The sequence below is a fragment of the Miniopterus natalensis genome, chromosome 6 (assembly GCF_054644295.1).
Source record: "Miniopterus natalensis isolate mMinNat1 chromosome 6, mMinNat1.hap1, whole genome shotgun sequence".
Taxonomy (NCBI): domain Eukaryota; kingdom Metazoa; phylum Chordata; class Mammalia; order Chiroptera; family Miniopteridae; genus Miniopterus; species Miniopterus natalensis.
In genome coordinates this window covers 55510166-55529549 of record NC_142086.1, presented here as the reverse complement: position 1 = coordinate 55529549, position 19384 = coordinate 55510166, and the positions used below count along the sequence as shown (strand labels likewise).

The following is a 19384-nucleotide window of genomic DNA, read 5'->3' as shown; positions in this document are numbered from 1 at the left end:
TGTGTCCCCTCCTTTGCAGCTGGCTCTCCTTACAGAACTGTCCCAGAGCCGAGGCAGTGAGAACTACAGGCCATTTGGTGGCTCCCAGAGTGACCCTGCTTTCAGCAGCATCTTCCAGAACGAGAACTTCCAGTTGCAGCTCATTCCCCCGCCTGTAACTGAGGACTGAGGCCTCCAAGACCAGAGACGATCCCAAGGCAACTGGGGGTGACCCCTCTCGACTGGCTTGGCCCCCACTGCCTCCCACACTTCTGAGCAGAGGGTCCAAGGTGGAGGCTTTCTCCATGCCCATCACTCCTGAGGGAGGCTCCCTCCCCGACTCTTCCATGATGTTGCCACAGCATCGATTCACCAGACTAGTTGATTCTGTTTTGCTTGTTAAGCAAAGGAATGTCACATGCCTCCATCCAGCTTTTTGAGAAAATGTGCTTTGCTGTTGGGACTTTTTTGTTTCCCCGGAAGCCTAGAGAATAGGTGGAGTTCATGCAGATGGCATCGGAGTCTGTCATATTCGTCTCCTTCAGCTGGCAGGTAACATGGAGGGACTTCAGCTTCTGCTGCTGTTGGGAACAGTGTGGGCCAGGTTGCAGCATAGCTGAAACCTGCACTGGAGGGAGCCACGGACCTGTGGGGTGGGGGCATCTCCCTTTTGATGTGTTTATGTTAAAACCCATCTGAGTGTAAGATTTTCCCTTTCTAATAAATGCCTCTGTGTTTAAGTTCTGCGGGCCTCCTGGCTGGCTGTCTCGCCTCAACCTATTAAGCCATAAAGGACATTTAGAACACTTAGTACCGCTATTCCATTTTATTAAAGTCGAGGACCTTGATTGTGACAACACTACCTTTATTCAAATAAGCAGCTTCATCACGACTCACTCAGAGCCGCTCAGCCACCCAAGTGCTCCTTTGATGGGGACTGGCTGCCAGAGCAGCAGTTTTACATTTCTTGGCCCTGGAGACTTGTACGTCACTGAACCAACAACAGGAGGTCACCACACACAGACTAGGTTTCCACCTCAGGCTGAGGTGCTCCATTTTCAGCAGTCTGCTCAGAGAGGATCAGACTCTCATGGACTGGCTTCTGCTAACCAAGCCCACAGACAATAGATGCATGAACTAGATGCAAATTTGCTGGCCTTTAATTGATAGTAGGGCCTGCTTTGGCCACATACTAGCTGTGATCCTGGACAAGTCATTTAACTTCTCTAAGCTTCAATTTCTTATAAAATAGAACTGTTTTGAAGACTAAATGAAACAATGCGTGTAAACATTTAGCAAATACCCTGAAATATCAGCTTAGCTTTTATCATACAGGCAGACCTTATTTCCCTGCACCACCCTTTATTGCACTTCACAGGGTTTTTTTACAAATTGAAGGCAAAACCCTCCACTGGAGAAAAGATTACAACTTTCTTAACTGCAGTGCTCTATTTTAGTGCTCTGGACCCAAACCCGAGATCCCTCCAAGGTGAGCCTGTGAAACTCCGCCCGAAACCCGCTGCACCTGATGGAGGTGTACCGAGGCCACACTGGAGGAAGTGGCTGAGCATTAAGTGAACACCCACTGGATGCTGGTTGTAGCTACATGAGATAATCTCAACCCCATTTTGCAGATGAGAAAGCTGAGGCTCAGACATGATAAATAGGTTAACCGAGGTGACACAAGAAGTGAGCAGAGACCTGAACTCAAAACTGATTCTAGAGCCAAGATGCTCCCTCCCCAGATTACAGGTTTATTAATGAGCTTAAAATTAAGGCCAAAGGAGTTTGCTATTCTCAAAGCACACTTGGTGATTGTTCCAGGCAGCTTACTGAGTGTCAGAACACCAGCTCCAACTGAAAGTCAACAACAAATCACTCTCCTCCAGCCTCTGTTTTATCATCCCGAGTTCCTTAGCTTGTCGTTCAAGTCAGCACCTCTGCGTACATTACAGTAGCTTCATGTGCAGGTCATGCCTGCCTAAGAAGCAACTCTGGACTGGATGTGACGAGCTGCCTTGTCTCCCCCAAGGGGAGGTGAGAAACCGACTCTAAGTGCTGGGTTCTGGAGATGTGCAGGCCTGAGCTGAGCCCCAGTCCTTGCCACCAGGCAGCCACTGTCCCTGTCCCCCGTCTTGTGGCACCAAGTGCATGTCCTAGTCTGCACTGATGTCAGGTCCCACTTCAGAGCAGTCTGAAATATTTCTAGACTCAGCACCAGCAGTGGTTCAGCTGCCATCTCCATGGAGCTTACTGAGGAAGCAGGTGCTCCCAGGGTGAGGGGCAAACTAAGAGCAGGCATCTCTGAGGGCCCCACTCCAGCTCCACTGCTTGGTCACATGCAGACCCCTAGGCTGTGATGCGTGGTAAGAGGAAAGATCTGGGGGAGGGAGGTTCCAGAAACCCTTCAGGCACCATTTGGGAAGGGTAGGTACCTGGTCTGAATGTCCCTCCCATGCTGCCCCCCGGGGTGGGGGGGGATGATCCTCTGAAAGGAAATCAGGCCCTGAGGGGAGAGGGGAGTGGATTTGGGTGGCCACACACAGCAGTGTCATCACAGCTTTGTTCCTTGAACAGCCAGTATCTGAATGGACAACCTGAAAACATGGCTACTGTCAGCTCCCAGCTTCAGGCGAATGCCCCCCCCATCCACACCCACACCCTGCACTTGCCCCTCCCTCCTGCCACCAGGGGCAGAGTTGCACCCAGTTCTGCACCGGAGGCAGAAGGGACTGCTGGAAGGAGCCTCGGGCTCTACGCACAGCCCCGCCACTGGCGCCCCTGTGAGCTGAGGAAGGCCGTTTGCTCTTCTGAAAAGTAAGGATGAAAGCGACCTGCTCCGTCTACAGCAAGTCCCAGTGACGTGGGAAGATGCTTTACAAAGTAGCACGTACCAGCCAGAGCCTGCGGGGGAGGGGGAAGCGTGACTGTGGGAGATGAAAGCCGGCAGCGGCCCCCTCAATGTGCTTCAGTGAGTAATTCAGGGCTCTGGGGATCCTTTCAGAAGCTGCACGCTCCTACTCGGCTGTCTGGTGGAAATGTTTTTCCAAAGGTGCCCCCAGAATCAGATGCCTGTGACGGGCCCAGGGATGCAGGAAGGCCTCCTGGTGTGTTGTCCTCTGGGCAGCCCAGGGCCACCTCCAGGACCCCAGGGAGTCTGAGCACTGCTGAGCTCCCAGAGGGCAGCCTCGGTCATTAGAGTTCACCCCACGGCCCCTCCTCTGTGGAGCCCCTGCCATCTTTCTCCGCCAGCCTCCTCTGAACCCTGACGCTCTGTGAAGCCTCCCGGGGCTACAGACGGAAAACGGCAGTTTGACTCACCTCAGTTCCACAGGTGGGTGTTTTCCTGTCCGTCTCCTACACTCGAGGTCAGGATCACGTTCTGTCCACTCCATGTCCTCCACAGCACAGTGCTTAAAACAGAATAGGTATCACCACATTTTCTTTAAAATAATCATCTTTTTTAAGTAAACCTTATGAACAGAATGTTCACAAACCGTATGTATACAGCTGGATTATTTCACGAAGTGAACACACCTGTATAACCAGCACCTGGATCAAGCAAACAAATGACCAGCACCCCAGAGGTCCCCTTAAATTCCCTGTTCCTAATGCACCCCTCCCCAAGTCAAACACTATCCTGACTTCTACCAGCACAGATAACTTTGCTGGGGCTGGTCTGTCTGGGGTGGGCCTAGTGCAAGGGGGCCTCGGGGGCAGGGAGGAGGCCTGAGGAGCAGGGCAGGGTCTGACCACACAGCCTCAAGCTGAGGGAGTAACACCGGCTGCATCTGGAATCGGTGGCAGGTTGGGGCTCTGGCTCTGCTACTTACCTGCCGTGTATGACTGACTTACCAGCCTTTATAGTTGACTTAGCTCTTGGTTGTTTCAGCCAAACTCACAAAATTACCCCGCTCTGTCTACCAGTGTCGCTGGGAAATGCTTGGTAAGCCCCCATTCGGTGCTTCGCTGATCCATGATGCTCTTTCCTGTCATCATCTTGCAGTGACACTCAGATCTCTGTCTTGGGATAAGTCACCTGGGGTTTTGCACTAGGTGACAGGCTAGGTGTCACACAGGGCTAAAATGTCGCACCAGGGCCCTACCTTTCTCATCTCCCATCTCCAAATTCACAGCAGAGCTTCCGGCTAGGGACTGAGAAAGACAGTAAGAAACAAATCCTCTCCTCTCTCCCCAGCCCACTGGCCCAAGAGCTTTGCAGCCATGGTTGGAAGTCCGGAGCGGGGTCGCTCCTCGGTGGAAGCCAGGTGGCTCAGGGCACACACTCCCCAGTCCAGCCGTTAGTCTAGCCCAACAGGCTCATGAGTTGGTCAGGCTTGTCCGTTTCCACCCGCACTCACCGCCCTAGGACTCGTCACGGCCAACATAACTTGCTGGGTTTGTTTCTCACTATGAAAGTAATATCTATTTTAGAAAACTAGGAAAATTCAAAACAAAAAAACCCACCATTAATGTCTAGGCATATTTATTTCGCCTTGCTTTTCTCGTGTTCCCGCCAAATTCCCGTATCTGCCTGGCTCCGGAAGAATTCCATTTGGCCTCTAGCTGCCCCTCCTGGAACCCTACTGTGGCGAACCAGAGTCCCAAGATCCTGTCGTACCCACAGCTTTGTGTCAGCACAGAACGGGGGTGGCACACCAAGGGTTAAAGGCATTACCAGCTCCCAGTGATTGAACTGCAATGAGGATGAGGGGCTAAATTAAAGTTTATTGCAGAATAAAAGTGTGTGTAGTCAGCAATTGTAAGAGGCTACAGTGAAATGCCTCTAGAACTTGGCAATACAATTATATGAAGTTAAATTAAAAGAATGCACACACAGTCGATGAGATTAGCTGTCTGTAGAAGTCATTTTAAAAGACAAGTTATCTTTTGTGAAGGCAGAGAGAGCTACTAGCCCTGACTGCTAGTCAAGATGGGATTCAACATGGAAGAAACAGTGGTCTAATCAAAGCACTGAGGTATTTGCAGAAAGATGGTGTGTGCGCGCACGTGTGCGTGTTGCGGGAGGTCTGTGTGGAGTACAGAAGAGGAAAGGGGAAGGGAGCCTGTGGCTGTTTCTCAGCACTGCCTGGAGCGCAGCCCCCCGGGGGGCAGCGTGACCCCCAGCCTGTGGGAAGGTGTTCGCTGAGTGGGGGACAGGCTCTCCTCCCAGGCTCACTAGGCAGCCACCTCACTTGGCCTCCCAAGTACCTTGAGGGTGGGAAGGGCCACAAGAGTAGACAACACAGGCAAAGGGCCAGGACGGTGAGCTCTAGAGCCAAAGTGATGGGTTCAAATCCTGACTCCCGCTACTTACAAACGGTGCCCCATGCAGCAAAAATATTTACTTCCCGAATTCTTTTCCTGGTTTGTGAAATGGGGGTGCTGAAATCTCCTTCAGGGGTTGCTGTGAGGGTTACTCATAGAAAGCAGTAAGGTAAATATTGAGCTATAATTAATACTAACAATGATATTACTAATAAAAGGATTTACTTAGCAGTCCTAGTGAGGTTATTCAATAAAAGCCAACCCCAGAGTTGTTCTTTTCTGGGGGTGCTAAATGTAAAAATTGAGCTCCTGGGTTTGTTTGCCAGCCTGGGGTTTTGACCGTGAGCCTTGGTGACCAAGTGGCTGCACCTCAAGGGCGTGTGGTTGAACTGTCTACGTGGTGTGTGTAAAATGAATACAAAGCTTGTAGCTTTGTGTGAAAGATACACCGTTTGTGGGAAAATGTAAGTGTTATCTGTATAAGCCTAATGTAGCCAACAAAAAAGTTCTCATTACAAAGGGTTCTGGGAGTTACCAGGAGAGGTGACGATGAATGTGTATTATGGATAATGACATTTACCTGCATTTCACGAAGCGTTTATAAAGTTTAAATGGGATAATGATGTAAACCGCTTATTTCCTGGGACAATGTAAACATGCAATATAAATATTTCACATTGTACAAATGCAAGTTTTGTTTTGTTTAGCTCACTGTGTTGTTATTTAAGTCAGAACCTCTCCGAACTGCAGGGAAAGAACATTCCAAACTCCAAAATATAAAATTTGTGCTGGTACAAAAGAAAAAAAATTACGTTTATTTTACAAGGTAGTTATTTTCCTAAAGTACTTTACATAAAGGAAAGTTGAGCTGTCTGTAAGAAAACAATATAATTTTAGGAAATTACAGAATGGTCAACATTGTGCTTAAAAATTTAAAACAGACAAATTTAAAAAATAACACAGAAAGTGAATATTGTAAGGTAAGAACAGCCTAAAAAAGTGTATGAACAGAATGATATGCAAGCTCAGTATTAAATCTCTAGAGATGATCTGCTTTCAGACTTGTTCGGAATATCAGAGAGCACTGCGTCCACCTTAATAGAAAAAGGAACTCAAAGCACTATAGAAACATGGCCCTTTCCTAATACAGTCCACTCTCAATTATCCATAATGAAAGGGAGCCATGGCATATAAAATGTTTAAAATTCCAGTATTAATTTTGAGAAGCATCCTTGTACTTATGCTTGGATGTGAGAAATGCTGACATCCCTGGGATCACGGCACTGATGAAGCGAGCAGAACTCCTACTTCCCTCTCCCCTCCTCAAGGGCAAGACACTGATCACAAACTACTTTCTAAAAAGCCTCAAATACAGCTGGCCTCCTTCATTGTGGTTCACAGCTCCTCTGGGGAGGGGAGTAGGAAAGAACACAGTTAAAATTTTGTTTTCCTCATGTAGCCAAAACGTTTCAATAAAATTTTGCAAACAAGATGGAATAACCAAGAGCTGACTATATAAATATTATTTTATCGTACGCTTTTTTCCTTGGCTAGTGGTATTTATACTGCCAAACATATCTGGGTATTCTGACAGCTTTTTAAATTATCTGGTTGTATCCTATCACCCAAATAGAGAAATCTGCATAAGAGGAGTAGTTATGATCAATTCCATAAAAACCGGGATACTTCAAACAGGCCAGGAAGGGAGGTTAAGAAATAAAACCCCACCCCCCAGCCAGAATCAAATCTTAGATCAAATCCAAAAGGTACTTCAGGACAACTTCATGGCTAGGTTCTGGTTTTAGTGCTTTTATTTTCTATAGTATTACCTTGAACCACAAGTTTTCCCTTTCTAGGAAAGCAACCTTTTTTTCTTCAGAGTTTTCCTCAAACTCTCTTTCCAAATCTTGAAAATTACAAGGTAAAAAAAAATCTAGATTTGATGGTAAAGCCGTATTTGTTAATGTACCAACTAACTACAACTACAAAGCATTTTAATTGCTTTGTCATTTCTCAGAGAAGTTATGAGCATATTTGAAACTTGAAAATTCTAAAATAAATTTTGGTGCGATAAGCAAGCTAAATTCCACACAGCACTTATTTTGTATCTTCTACCTAACACCTCTTACACCGACTTTCAAAAAGTAGAAATGGGGCCAGGTTTTTACAAAGCCCAAGAAAGCAGTTTCTCCATCTGCACAGCCCAACCCTCTGTTCAGGTGAGCACACCACCAGGTCCAAATCAAAAGCTTCCATATCTCTCAGTGTACAAGTATTAACCAAAAGGCTATTTAACATGACTGTTTCCAATGCCTATAATACACGTAGCATCTAAATATTTTCTAAAGTGCCTATAAATATGCTTATACAAAAGAGCAATATAATATCAGGATTACAGAGAAATTCTTTTATATAATATAGAACAGAACAGGCTAGAATTTAAGTTGAAACCACACATTTTTATATCCTTGTCAGTTGTTTTTGGAATGCAAGCATAAAGAAACAATTCTGGTTCAATCATATATGATTTTCTAGAGAATTATTAATATTAACAGTACTAGGACAAACAAAATTCTTGCTTGTGCTTGTTTAGAAAAGGTTGAGATCCAGGAGCATCTAATATTTAGAACCGAATGGAACATCTCCAATTTCTATAAAGTATACAGTAGTAAGCTAAGCTTAGTGAGTTTTTAATTATAAAGAGATTGTGCAAATATTTAAAGTGTTATCAACCATTATTAAATCCAAAAATCCATTAAAATTGTGGCTACTCTGAATGGCAGTTCAAGAGTTTTAAAAGTTATAGATATTATTGGTAAAAGGCCCAACCCCGAACAGCCAGCTTCAGAAACAGGGCCCTGTGACCATGAATTTCCATGGGTTTAAAGACCTGGTGGTTGACTCCAATTAGTTTAATGGACTGGAATGAGGAATGTGGGCCCAGAGCAGAGAACCGGTAGGAACAGTGCAGAGAAAGAAAACCCTCTGTATGTGCACTGGGGAATTCAGTGAGATCACCCATGGGTGGGGGGGGCGTGCGGGGAGGGTAGACAGGACACTGACGTTGCTGTTACCACCTTGAATAACAACAGTTGTCTGTACAGCTTCTGAGCTCACTTCAGCTGGCCACTCAATCATGGGAGGCACTGAGAACCTCAGGCGGGGCTCAGCAGGTATCTGTCCCTAAGCCACCTGGGCTGGGAGGCCAGGCCAGGGTGGAAGCCCCTCACTGCCCCCCCACCTGCCCTCTACTGTGCCCCATTCCTGGAGCTCCTCACCACTTTAATGGTTTGACTTGTTGAGTCTTACATTTCATAAGTGGGAATCCTTATGCTTTCTATCTAGCTTAGAAAGTTTTAACTGACACTGTTCTCAGAGGAACCTGCATACTCTGCTGTCTAGACCCTCTGGATGTTTAGGCACCTAAACCTAATGAGTGTCCTAGCCAGCCACTTGAACTACACATACAACTAGGAAAGCAGAGTCTGCTTAGTGATTTGTGAAGGAACCCAAGTGGAGGCTTCAGGGAGGAACACAATGGACCTCCTCTTATTTCTTAAAATACAAACTAACGTAGCACAGAAGAGAGGTGCCACAATGCCGACAGAGCACACTCATGGGTAGTTAGGATATAAGAAGTAGCTCTCTATCTCCAACTCTGATAGTTCTAGTTTCATTAGGCCATATGTTAAATTTCCTGGATTCTTAACTATGCCTCAGAGAGAGAGGATTTGGAGAAATGGCAGATAACCAACTCACACACAAGAACACCTGGTATAAATGGAGACTGGGAGTAGAATTCTGAAGAGAGCTAAATAAGATAGAATTACTCACTATTTTGTATGTGTGAGAAAAGGGAATATGTAAAACAGACCATGAGTATTACTGTAGTAAAATGAATGACTACACAAAATATTTTCTCCTGACTTAGCAGTGAACTATTTCAACTGCTTTTGTATTTGCATAAAAACCCATGCATTGTAATGAATTCTAATCCATTTCCCACCTAAGCCATTCTAATGCTTCATACAACCAAATGAAGCAGAATTCACCAAACCTATTAGATTCATTCCTAATCCCTAAAGGACTGCTGTCTTTAGCATTTCCATGCTAACTAAAACTATTACTGATATTTTCTTAAGACGTCAGATGTGGCTGCCTCCTAAATATAATAGCTGTATAACTTCCTAAAAGTTTTTCCCAGATTTGAACGACAATTAAGAAAAGCAGGGAAATGTTGGGAAACCCACCCAAGAGACCAGCTCAAATGCTGCAACACATTCCCCAGCTACAAGCCAAGTACATCTCTCCTTTCCCTGGGTTCCCAGAGCATCCTGGGTAATGCTACCTGCATGTCTTATCTCCATTATTAACCCGTGGTTCCTTCACGTGGGGAGTCAGGTCTTATTCATTCTGTATCCCCACAGCACCCTGCAGAGTGTACGCACTCAGCAAAAGCTGGATTGAGCATGAAATTGAAGATGTCGTCTCCTTAAATGAAGGTCTAGTTCAGCCCCAGGTGACGGAGGGCTGTGCAGACACTGGCCACAGCCAGGGGCCGAGCTGGCCCTCACTACCCTCCTAGAAGTCAGCCAGGCAGCTGGCCCTGGGCTGTGCAGTGGTGAGGAGAAAGGGAAAGGGAGAGAACGACATCTACCAGGGCACAGTCTGTTGCCCTCGCTCATGCCATTCCCACAAGGGACAAGCAGGGCAGCAGCGGTGCCCGTCAGCATGCCAAGAGGAACTGCCAAGAGTTTTCCTGTGAAGAACTGGGTGTTTAGAAAATACTGTCTCCTTCACTCTGGGTAGCTCCTCAGCCTGGTCCACGCTACTCTGTGATCAGCACTTCATCGCTCACAAAGTTCCCAGTGAAATTAAGGCTGGGTCACAATTCATGACACCAGATAGATGCTACATAGAAAGTAAGTCAAGATACAAAAGAAAACAATACCTTAGTTATAAGACTAATTTAAGAGTGAAGCTAATCAGCAGACCACTGAGCTGCTATGGTGGTTAGAGTAGGGTAGAAAACACCAACTGCGCTGGAAGAAGGCTCCATCCAACGAAAGTACAAATGCCCAGCTGGGGCCCAGGCGCGGCCTCCTGCCTGACTCACACGGTGGTCTCCATCGTTTCGATCACCTCCAGGTCCGACTGTGACGGCGAGAGGAGGGTGCACTCCTCGGGCTCCCAGCTGCTCTCTGGGCTGTAGTCTTCCTCTGAGCTCAGTTCCGCTCCTTCCGTGTCCTCATCACACGACTCCACACAGTGAGCCCCAACGGCGTTGATCCCGGAGTCCTCAGAACTTGAGGGAGAAGAGCAGTGATCTATTTTTGGCGTATTGCTCTCTTTTGAAATTAAGGCATCGTGTGCAGAGACCTCCTGAGGGCTCATTTTGTGGGAATGTGGTGCTGGCTGCTTCTGCACATAACACATCTTCCCATTAATACATTTAACCTGATAGTTGTCAATAAAGAGGTCTGAGATCATACAGTACCTTGGTGAATCAGGTGGGAGGGGAGGCTGGAAGACGGATGCGAATTTCAGAAAGTGTTCAGTGAGAGAGACTGAGATCTGAATGGTGTTTGTGGGTTCCCGAGGCTTCGCAGGAATCTCAGTGCTCGGAAGCTGTTCCACGGGAGTCATAGGCTGATACACGTATTTGCCTATGGGGAACACAGAGAAAGCAGTCGAAATCTAAGCCACAATGGTTTCTTTCCAAGAGTCAGAATGTTCTTAAAAATATTTCAATAACATCTCAAAAGAAACTAATAATAGAATCATTCCATATTGTTATAATCAATTAAAAACAGACCATGGTATATAACATCATGGTATTTTCATCTAGAAAACTCAACATGCCTTACAAATCTTAACTATATTTGAATCTTTCTAATGACTCTGAAGTAGGTGGGTGGATACAATAATCTTTATTTTATAGACATATATTTTAAGTGACTTATTCCACATGCTAGACAGAATAAAGAATGTCCATGATACAGTATGGTGAAAGCACAAATTGTAAAACAGTATAATACACAATAAAATTATAGTTCCACTTTTATTTTTAATGATTATATGTTAATATACATTCATAAACTGGAAGAATATATACCAATTTATTGTTGGGATTACAGAAGATTGACTTTAGGTTTCTGTATTGTAATCAAAATACACACACACACACATATTCCAAAGTGACGGATGGCCTACAGGGCTGTGGCAACCCCCCATGGCTGGGGTAAGGTGTAGGGTGTGGAACGGTCTCTTTCCAGACCAGAGCTCCTCGGTGTCCTAAGTAGGAGATGTTCCCCATGACACCAACTCCACTGGCACTAAGCAGCCGAAGCCAAGCAGAAGCAAAGGAACATGCGGGCACAGAGCGGAGGTAACCTGCTGGACTGAACCCTCAGTGTCTCTCTCACTGTTTACATGAAGCGGCACCTAATGGGTCAGCTCCTGACATGCCTGTCCTTCTCTCTGATTTCATTCAACATTTAGCAAAGCCTCCCACATACAAAGTGCTAAGGAAACAGAGAGATGAAAATTACCCAGGCTATGAATCTAAAATGATTTAGAGGACATCTGTAATATTTTTAACAATAAAGATAAACTTAAAAAATAAAATAAAAATGATTTCAAAATAGAAATATGGAAGAAAAAAAAAAACACACAGAAAAACCCAGAGGCAGTAGCAACAATTACGGGCACCATCTTGGTTTTTCCTATGGAGCTGATTTATCAGTCCACACCGTATCTGCCACACACTATTTATGACAGGGCTTTAAACCTCAGCACTGTTGGCATTTTGGACCAGTGCTCTCCTATGCACTGCAGAATATTTACCAGCATCCTCAGCCTCCACCCACTAGATACCAGTAGCACCTTCTCCCCAGTCAATATGTCCCCAGACATTGTCACATACCCCCTGGGGGGGCAAATTCACCCTGGCTAAGAAACACTGACTTGTGACATCCTAGAGATGCAGCTAAGTCACTCACTGTGTGACTCCTGTCTGTTTTATTTCTTGGTCAGACTGAAAATTCTAGGATAGGAGTCGCATTTAGAACACGAACTACCTTAGATTGTTTAAATAAGCTAATTAAGCAGAATAGCAATTTCAGATCAGAAATGTGAGCAGCAAACTAAGCCACAAACAGCACATCAGTGATCTATTAGATCAATCGAGCCTGCTTGTGTTTTTTACTTCTGTTTCTTCTGCACACAAAAAAAGAGAAGTAGACTCAGATACCACAATTTCTTTGTAACAAAATTACCTTAAAATATATTCATCTTCATTTTGGAGGAACATATAGAAAAGGCACATTGAAAATGTGAAGCCTCTGGGTTCCCAGGTCACTCCCAAACCTGGACATGTATCATGCAAACCCTATGGGCTGATAAGAATGCAAGTGAGAAGAACCTGCCATACCTGCCCTATGTTTAAAATATGTCAGGTCTTTTCATTTGTTTCCTGTAAAACAGGGTACTACTGCTTGTCAGGCAAAGTCAGATCATGTAAGATCTAACAGTTTGGCATGAGAGGACCTCTGCCTCCAATTGTTACAAGTGGGCTTATCAGCTGAAGGGAAAAAAGGTGGGCCCTGCAATCCGCCAGCCCCAGGATTAGAGAAAGACGTATCCAGGCAGGGGACAGAGAAGGGGCTTGGAGAACCCAGGGGACTACTCCCTTCTGTCCAGAGAGCAGTTAACAAAACACCTGGAATGGAAGTTTGGTCTTTTCTATCCTTGGCCAGTGGAATGATGGAATGGAGCTCAGGAAGCGGTGGGTGGCAGGCCCTCAGGAAACACTGGTTGCAGAATGCTCACTACGTTCATTCCACCCAAGTAGCCACCGACTTAGTGACCTACTTGTCACAGCCACAGGAGGTTCCTGGCAGTTGATCCCTAGACCCAGGAGGGATCAGGGTTTTATTTAGTCCAAAGAAAGAAGAGATCATGAAAGCCTGACTGGAGTGTCTCTAACCACACTCACCTCTCCCTCACCTGCCCCGCCCACTTCCTTTGTGCTTCTTCATAGTAATTTCTTTGTTTTTCCTCTTGTTCTTGATTCATCTGCCTCTTTCTCTCTCTAATCCTCTTTCCTCCAAAGCTCTGTTTTTCTTCCTTGATGTGCAGTAAAAGAAAGAGGAGTGCAGTTGGGAGAGGGAAATGAGTCCTGCGTTCCAGAGTCCATTTCCTTCCAAGAGTTATACCTACTGAAGGTGTTTACTCAGAGCTGGGAGGTCGCCCATTTACCTGGTCGTATGGGATACAGACGCAAAGAGGAAGGCCAAGAAGAAACAAATGAGTAAAGATGGCCAGATGAAAAACAAAGCTTAGTAAACATCTTTCAAATATTGTTTGATTTGCTTATAAATACCTAAATAATAAAATAAAACAAACTCATATCAAGGATTTGGTTTTATAAAGAGCTCAGAGGGGTCAACGTTGCTCCAGTCCCCAGTAATTTCTACTCTGTACACTATGCTGTGAGTCCATGTTCACAATGACAGCCCTGAAGCACAGCAAGATCAGGAAGTAACTGAGAGACTCAATTATGTCCACTCTACTGTACTTCCTAAGAGAATAAAAGGAACTAACACGCTTCTGCAATAGCAAGGGTTGAAACAAACGGGTTTCCTGACACTTAGCCAGGACATTCAATAACTGCTATACTCTATTCTCTAGACCATCTTCTTAACGAAGGACTTACTACATTATTTAAAGAAATAAATGTATGAGAACTTTTAAAACTTAAACCTCTAAATGGAAAAGATATCGAGTGTCGGGGCTTAGAGAAGAGCAGAGCAGAGGGAGAATAAAAGGAGGTTCTACAGTGTGATCCATCAATTCCGCTTCTGGGTATAAATCCAAAAGAACTGAAAGCAGGATCCCGAAGAGAGATCTGTGCACCGTGCTCACAGCAGCAGTATTCACAAAAGCCAAAAGGTGGAGGCAGCCCAAGTGCCCACGATGGGTGGAGAAACGATATGGTATATATAATTTTATTTATATATATATATATATATATATATATACACACACACACACACACACACATATATATATATATAATTTAAAACAATACATACAATGAAATTTTATTATTCAGCCTTAAAGCATAAGGAGACCCAAACTACAACACTGATGAACCTTGAAGACATTGTGCTAAGTGAAAAAAGCCAGTCACAAAAACACAAATGCTGTATGATTCCACTTATAGGAGGCACGCAGTCAAATTCATAGAGACACAAAGTAGAATGGCGGCTGCCGGGCCGGTGGAGAAGCGAATGGGGAGCTGTTGATGAACAGGTACTGAGTTTCAGTTCTGCAGGATGAAGGGTTCTGGAAAGGGATGGTGGTGATGGATGCACAACAATATGAATGCAGTTAATACCACTGAACTGCACACTGAAAAATGGTAATGATAGTGAATTTTATCTTTATGTATTTACCACAATTTTTTAAATTAAAATATTAATTCATATAATTCACTATATTAACAGACTGGAAGGAAAACTCCGTATGATCCAGAATATACAGGGTAAGGCAAAAATAGGTTTACAGTTGTGAGTACGTGAGACAGAGTTTCTTCTTGTATTATTATTTATTAATTATTGTATTATTTTCCATACAAACTACAGACCTACTTTTGCCCCAACTTGTATAAAGAATTCTTATAGCTTCATAATGAGCAAACCCAATTTTTTAAAAAGGGGTATATCTATACAATGGCAACATGAGGGATCTTTGTAGTGAGGGGAATGTCCTGTGACTTGACTGTGTCACTGTCAGTATCTTGGTGATGATACTGCATTACTATTTTGCAACTATAGTTGCCTTTGGGGAAAAGTAGATAAAGGATACACAGGATCGCTCTGTATTTTTCTTAATGCACTTCTGATGAGAATGTAAATTGGTGCAGCCACTATGGAAAACAACATGGAGTTTCCTCAAAAAATTAAAAATAGAACTACTTTAGGACCCAGAAATTCCACTTCTGGGTATTTATCTGAAGAGAACGAAAACACTAACTCAAAAAAACATATGCACCCCCATGCTCACTGCAGCATCATTTACAATAGCCAAGACATGCAGGCAACCTAAGTGCCCACTGATGAAGAGTGGGTAAAGAAAACATGGCACATGCACACAATGGGATATTGTTCAGCCATAAAAAATGAACTACTGCCATTTGCGACACGTGTGGACCTTGAGGCATTATGCTAATTGAAATAATTCAGAGAAAGACAGATACCATATGATTCACTTATATGTGGAATCTTAAAAACAAAAACAAAAAAAACTAAGCTCATAGATAGAGAACAGATTTGTGGTTGCCAGAGGTAGAGGGTGTGGGGTGGACAGAATGGGTGAAGGAAGTCGAAAGGTACAAACTTCCAGTTGTAAAATAAATAAGTCATGGAATGGGATGTACAGCATGGCAACTATGGTTAATAATACTGTAATGCACATGTGAAAACTGCTGAGAGAGTAAATCTTAAAAGCCCTCATCATAAGTAAAAATCTGTAACTATGTATGGAGACATGTTAACTAGACTTATTATGGTCATCATTTTACAACACATACAAATATCAAATCACTATGTTGTACACCTGAAACTAATATAATGTTGTATGTCAGTTAATATCGCAATAAAAAAACTGCATGTGAATCTATTTTTTTCAAAATAATATATATAATTTAAAACAATAAGAAAAAACCCACCCTTTTCTGAGCATTTTATGAGAAGGTACATACTAAGATAGCTCATTACAGATGATGTTCACTTTGAACATTTGTTTAATGTGCTATATATGTCTAGGTATTTCCACTGTAAAGTTAGTACTTTTCTCTTTGAAATTATTAAGTATCTTGTGAGGAGATATTCTAAAACTATGCAAATATCCTGTTTCTCATCCCACTTTCGCCTGCTAGTTTTAGCACGCACAGATAGATCCGGTCTGCAGCAATCACTGCTCTGGTGCCAGTGATTTTTCACCTCCACCATCCCTTCCATATTTATTAATTAGAATCCTAGGTAAGCAAGAGCTATTCTTTCTCCCTCATTTATTTATCCAAGTATATATTTAGAAAAACACTGACTCACAGATATTTATTCTATTCTATAAATTGTAATCCGTTACTATCATTATTTTTGTTGCTCCAATTGTCCCAGATTTAGCTCTTGGGAGCTCCTTCAAGTTCACATGCGTCCCTTTAGCATGCCCCCATCCTTTTTTTGAAGACATCCTTACTTCTGACACCATAAGATATTACCAGCTTATCTGTACTTCTTGCCCCAGTCCAGGAATCTGCCATTTCTCCAAGGATCCCTAGTTCCTTTTCTTAAGAACTTACATACATTCTGAAGCTTGTCCTCAAAATATTCCTGTGAAATAGAATCTTAGTTTGCTAATGACTCATTCAATCACTCACAAAGCTCATCCATAGGAAAATGGAGACTTGATCTCATTACAGTACTTAACATCCATTTAAAAAATGTTAACATTTAATGTAAACTTCACAAACCCATTAATTCATCTGAAATCTTTTTCAAAGGAGCCAAAATACACTCTCTCAATAATGAAACAGATTATACAACACTAAGATCACAAAAACCAACTGTGTTCAGTAAGTGAAAAATAAATTTCATGCATCTTGCTTCTTTTCGGGGAACTTGATGCAACACTATCAGCTGTTTCTCAACTAAAGACCAATTAGAGCCATTAAATAAGTAACTCCCATTATTCTTTCAAAGTCCTGGTTCATAATTTTTCTGGTTGTTATTCCCCTTTGGTGTTTCACAACGCCTTGTGAGAGACACTAAAAAAGATCTATGTGCTTATCCTAGTTCTCTGGTTAAAAAGGGGGGGGGGATGGGACAGAAAAGTTAATTACTTTCTCCAGCTCATTTAACAAGATAGGAGTCAGTTCTAGGACCCAGACCTTGTGACGGCCTGTGTTCTCTCTTCACGAGAATACTCATTACTTAATTAATAAGGTTTAGATAATGTTCTTAATTTACACTGACATCCTCTGCCATTAAGTTCAGTTAATATTCCAATTTATAACATAGTGTAAATACACAGCAGATATATTTCTGTGAAGGATATTCTTTCTTTTGGTCTAGAGTACAAAGAGAAGAGAAAAAGAGCCCAAACAAATGTAAAAAAAATTTATATGCCCAGTTAAGTTACTGTATGCACTTTGTTAAACTATTTCTTTTTAGGATCAGTTGTGCATTTTGATTCTTTAGAAAGATCCTTTGGGGGGAAACGAGCTTTTTCCTTTTACAGATAGTTTTATTACTGTTAAATGTGTCCCCTTGACACATGAAGTACACTGCTCTCAGGGAATGCAAAGTGATTTTAAAATTAGCCTAAGCAAAATATAATTAGAAAGGTAAATCTACTGGAAATAAGACTGGCCTAAGGGAAACTGCATCCACAGTTCAGTTCTTTGATTTTATATAGTGAATCACAATTATGTTTATTTTATTCCCACGGGCATTCATTATGTTAAAAGTTATGTTAAATATTCTTACTCAGTTTTTATGCAATGTGCATTATTTACTAAGTTGAAGAGCAGATCACAAACTAAAAGCAAAAGAACATACATTTATTATAACCAGTATTTTGTGTGGCCTTATCCTCTATCCTGCCCCTCTGGCAGTCAACAGACCAATATACTTTTGTCTATGAGAACACTAAAGTTCATATATCACCCAATACGTTCACTCCCCAATCAGCAATTTATGCAAGATCCTAGAATTCTCATTTTTCAAATTGTATAACCTCTTTAGTGCAGTGAAACATATTAATGTAAAGCAAAACCCTAATGAGACATAAAATCAGAAGCATGGTTTACTTACTCATTTACCAAATATTTATTGAATATCTACCATGTTTTTACCACTAAATCAGATGCTATGGGGAAATAAAAGAAGTGCAATAGATAGTCATGCATCAAGGAGCTTCCAGTCAAACTGGGGGTGGAAGATAAAAAAAGAAAATATAACCAAGGGTTGAGTAAACTCTAAGAACATAAACGTGGGCATTCACCAGGCAGCGGAATGGGATTCCAGGCTTCACTGGAGGATTTCACATGACCATTAAGGGACATGGACCTGTGCAGTAGCAAGCAGAACCACACCAGGCCAGTCGCAGAGCAGGAATGTGTCAGTTTGGCATTTGGGGCTCAAAGAGTCGACCAAGAGAGCACAGTATAGAGCTGTCAGGAAGACGGCGGGTGGATGGGCCTTAGAATGCAAGGCCAACGTGTTGGTGTTTTGGTAACAATGGAGAACCACAGAAGATTTCTGAGGAGTGAGTGATTACAAAAGAAGGATTTTAGAGAATTTAGTCTGGTAAAGATGTGCAGATGGACTGGAAAGAAAAGAAATGGGGGTTAAGAGGAGGCTATTATGGACTTTTGAGCATCAGATTCTGATCTAAAGTCACATGGCTGGGTAGGGAAGGAAATACAGGAGACGCTTCCAGGAAGGTGCCAGGTCTTGGGAGTTAAGGGCAGTGAGAGGGGAGGGAGTCAAATGCACCTGGATTTGAATCCCAACTCTGCTACTTATTAGCTATTTAACCTTTATCAAACTGTTAAAATTCCTATGTTTTCCATTTCCTCAGTGTAAAAGTGGTTAGTGATAGCTACCTTTTAAAGCATTAACTCAATGTCTGGTACACTGTAAATATTCTACTGTTGGTGCTACTTGTACAAGGCAGGAGCTGTCTGGAGGTCTCCAAGCCACCCTGGAGGCTTTCCGGATTGCTGAGCCCTGCCCAGCCCTTGACTTCTAGTCCTGAGTCTCGGAAATGCCCTGAATGCACCCAGTTCCTGATTCAGTACAGCCAAAGAACTTCTCTCTGACCACAATTCTCTGCCATCCCAACTTCATCACCTACCCTCCCAAATCCTACACTTTGCTTCCATCATTTTTCAAACCAGTATTTACTGAGCCTCAATTATGTTCCAGGCACTGAGCCAGGGATACGGGGTTAAAATAACAAGCACACAGACCATATCCCTACCCTTATGGAGCTTACACTCTAGGAGGGGATATACAGGCTGGGGCAAAAGCAGGTTCACAGTGGTGAGTACATGAAACATAGAGTTTAT

The 19384-nt window shown here is 43.2% G+C and overlaps 2 protein-coding genes across 7 annotated transcripts in view; one reads left to right on the top strand and one right to left on the bottom strand.

Annotated features, from left to right (window-relative positions):
* Positions 1–721, top strand: part of VPS8 (VPS8 subunit of CORVET complex) — a 200688-nt gene extending 199967 nt beyond the window's left edge. For 3 of the 5 annotated variants that reach the window (XM_016200097.2, XM_016200096.2, XM_087818259.1), the window contains one exon: positions 20–721. In XM_016200097.2, coding sequence (XP_016055583.2) covers positions 20–169 — 150 coding nt within the window. In that variant the 3' untranslated portion in view covers positions 170–721. The remainder of the gene's footprint in view (positions 1–19) is intronic. The other 2 variants (XM_016200099.2, XM_087818260.1) reach the window with 1 other exon arrangement.
* A 5318-nt stretch (positions 722–6039) lies between these two features.
* The window catches only part of C6H3orf70 (chromosome 6 C3orf70 homolog), a 52598-nt gene continuing 39253 nt past the window's right edge, over positions 6040–19384 (bottom strand). Inside the window, exons 2-3 of one of the 2 annotated variants that reach the window (XM_087818258.1) lie at positions 10745–10913; positions 6040–10552 (exon numbers count right to left, since the gene is read on the bottom strand). In XM_087818258.1, the coding sequence (XP_087674384.1) occupies positions 10360–10552; positions 10745–10913 (362 nt within the window). In that variant the 3' untranslated portion in view covers positions 6040–10359. Of the gene's footprint in view, positions 10914–19384 lie in introns of both variants that reach the window. The other variant, XM_087818257.1, reaches the window with a different exon arrangement.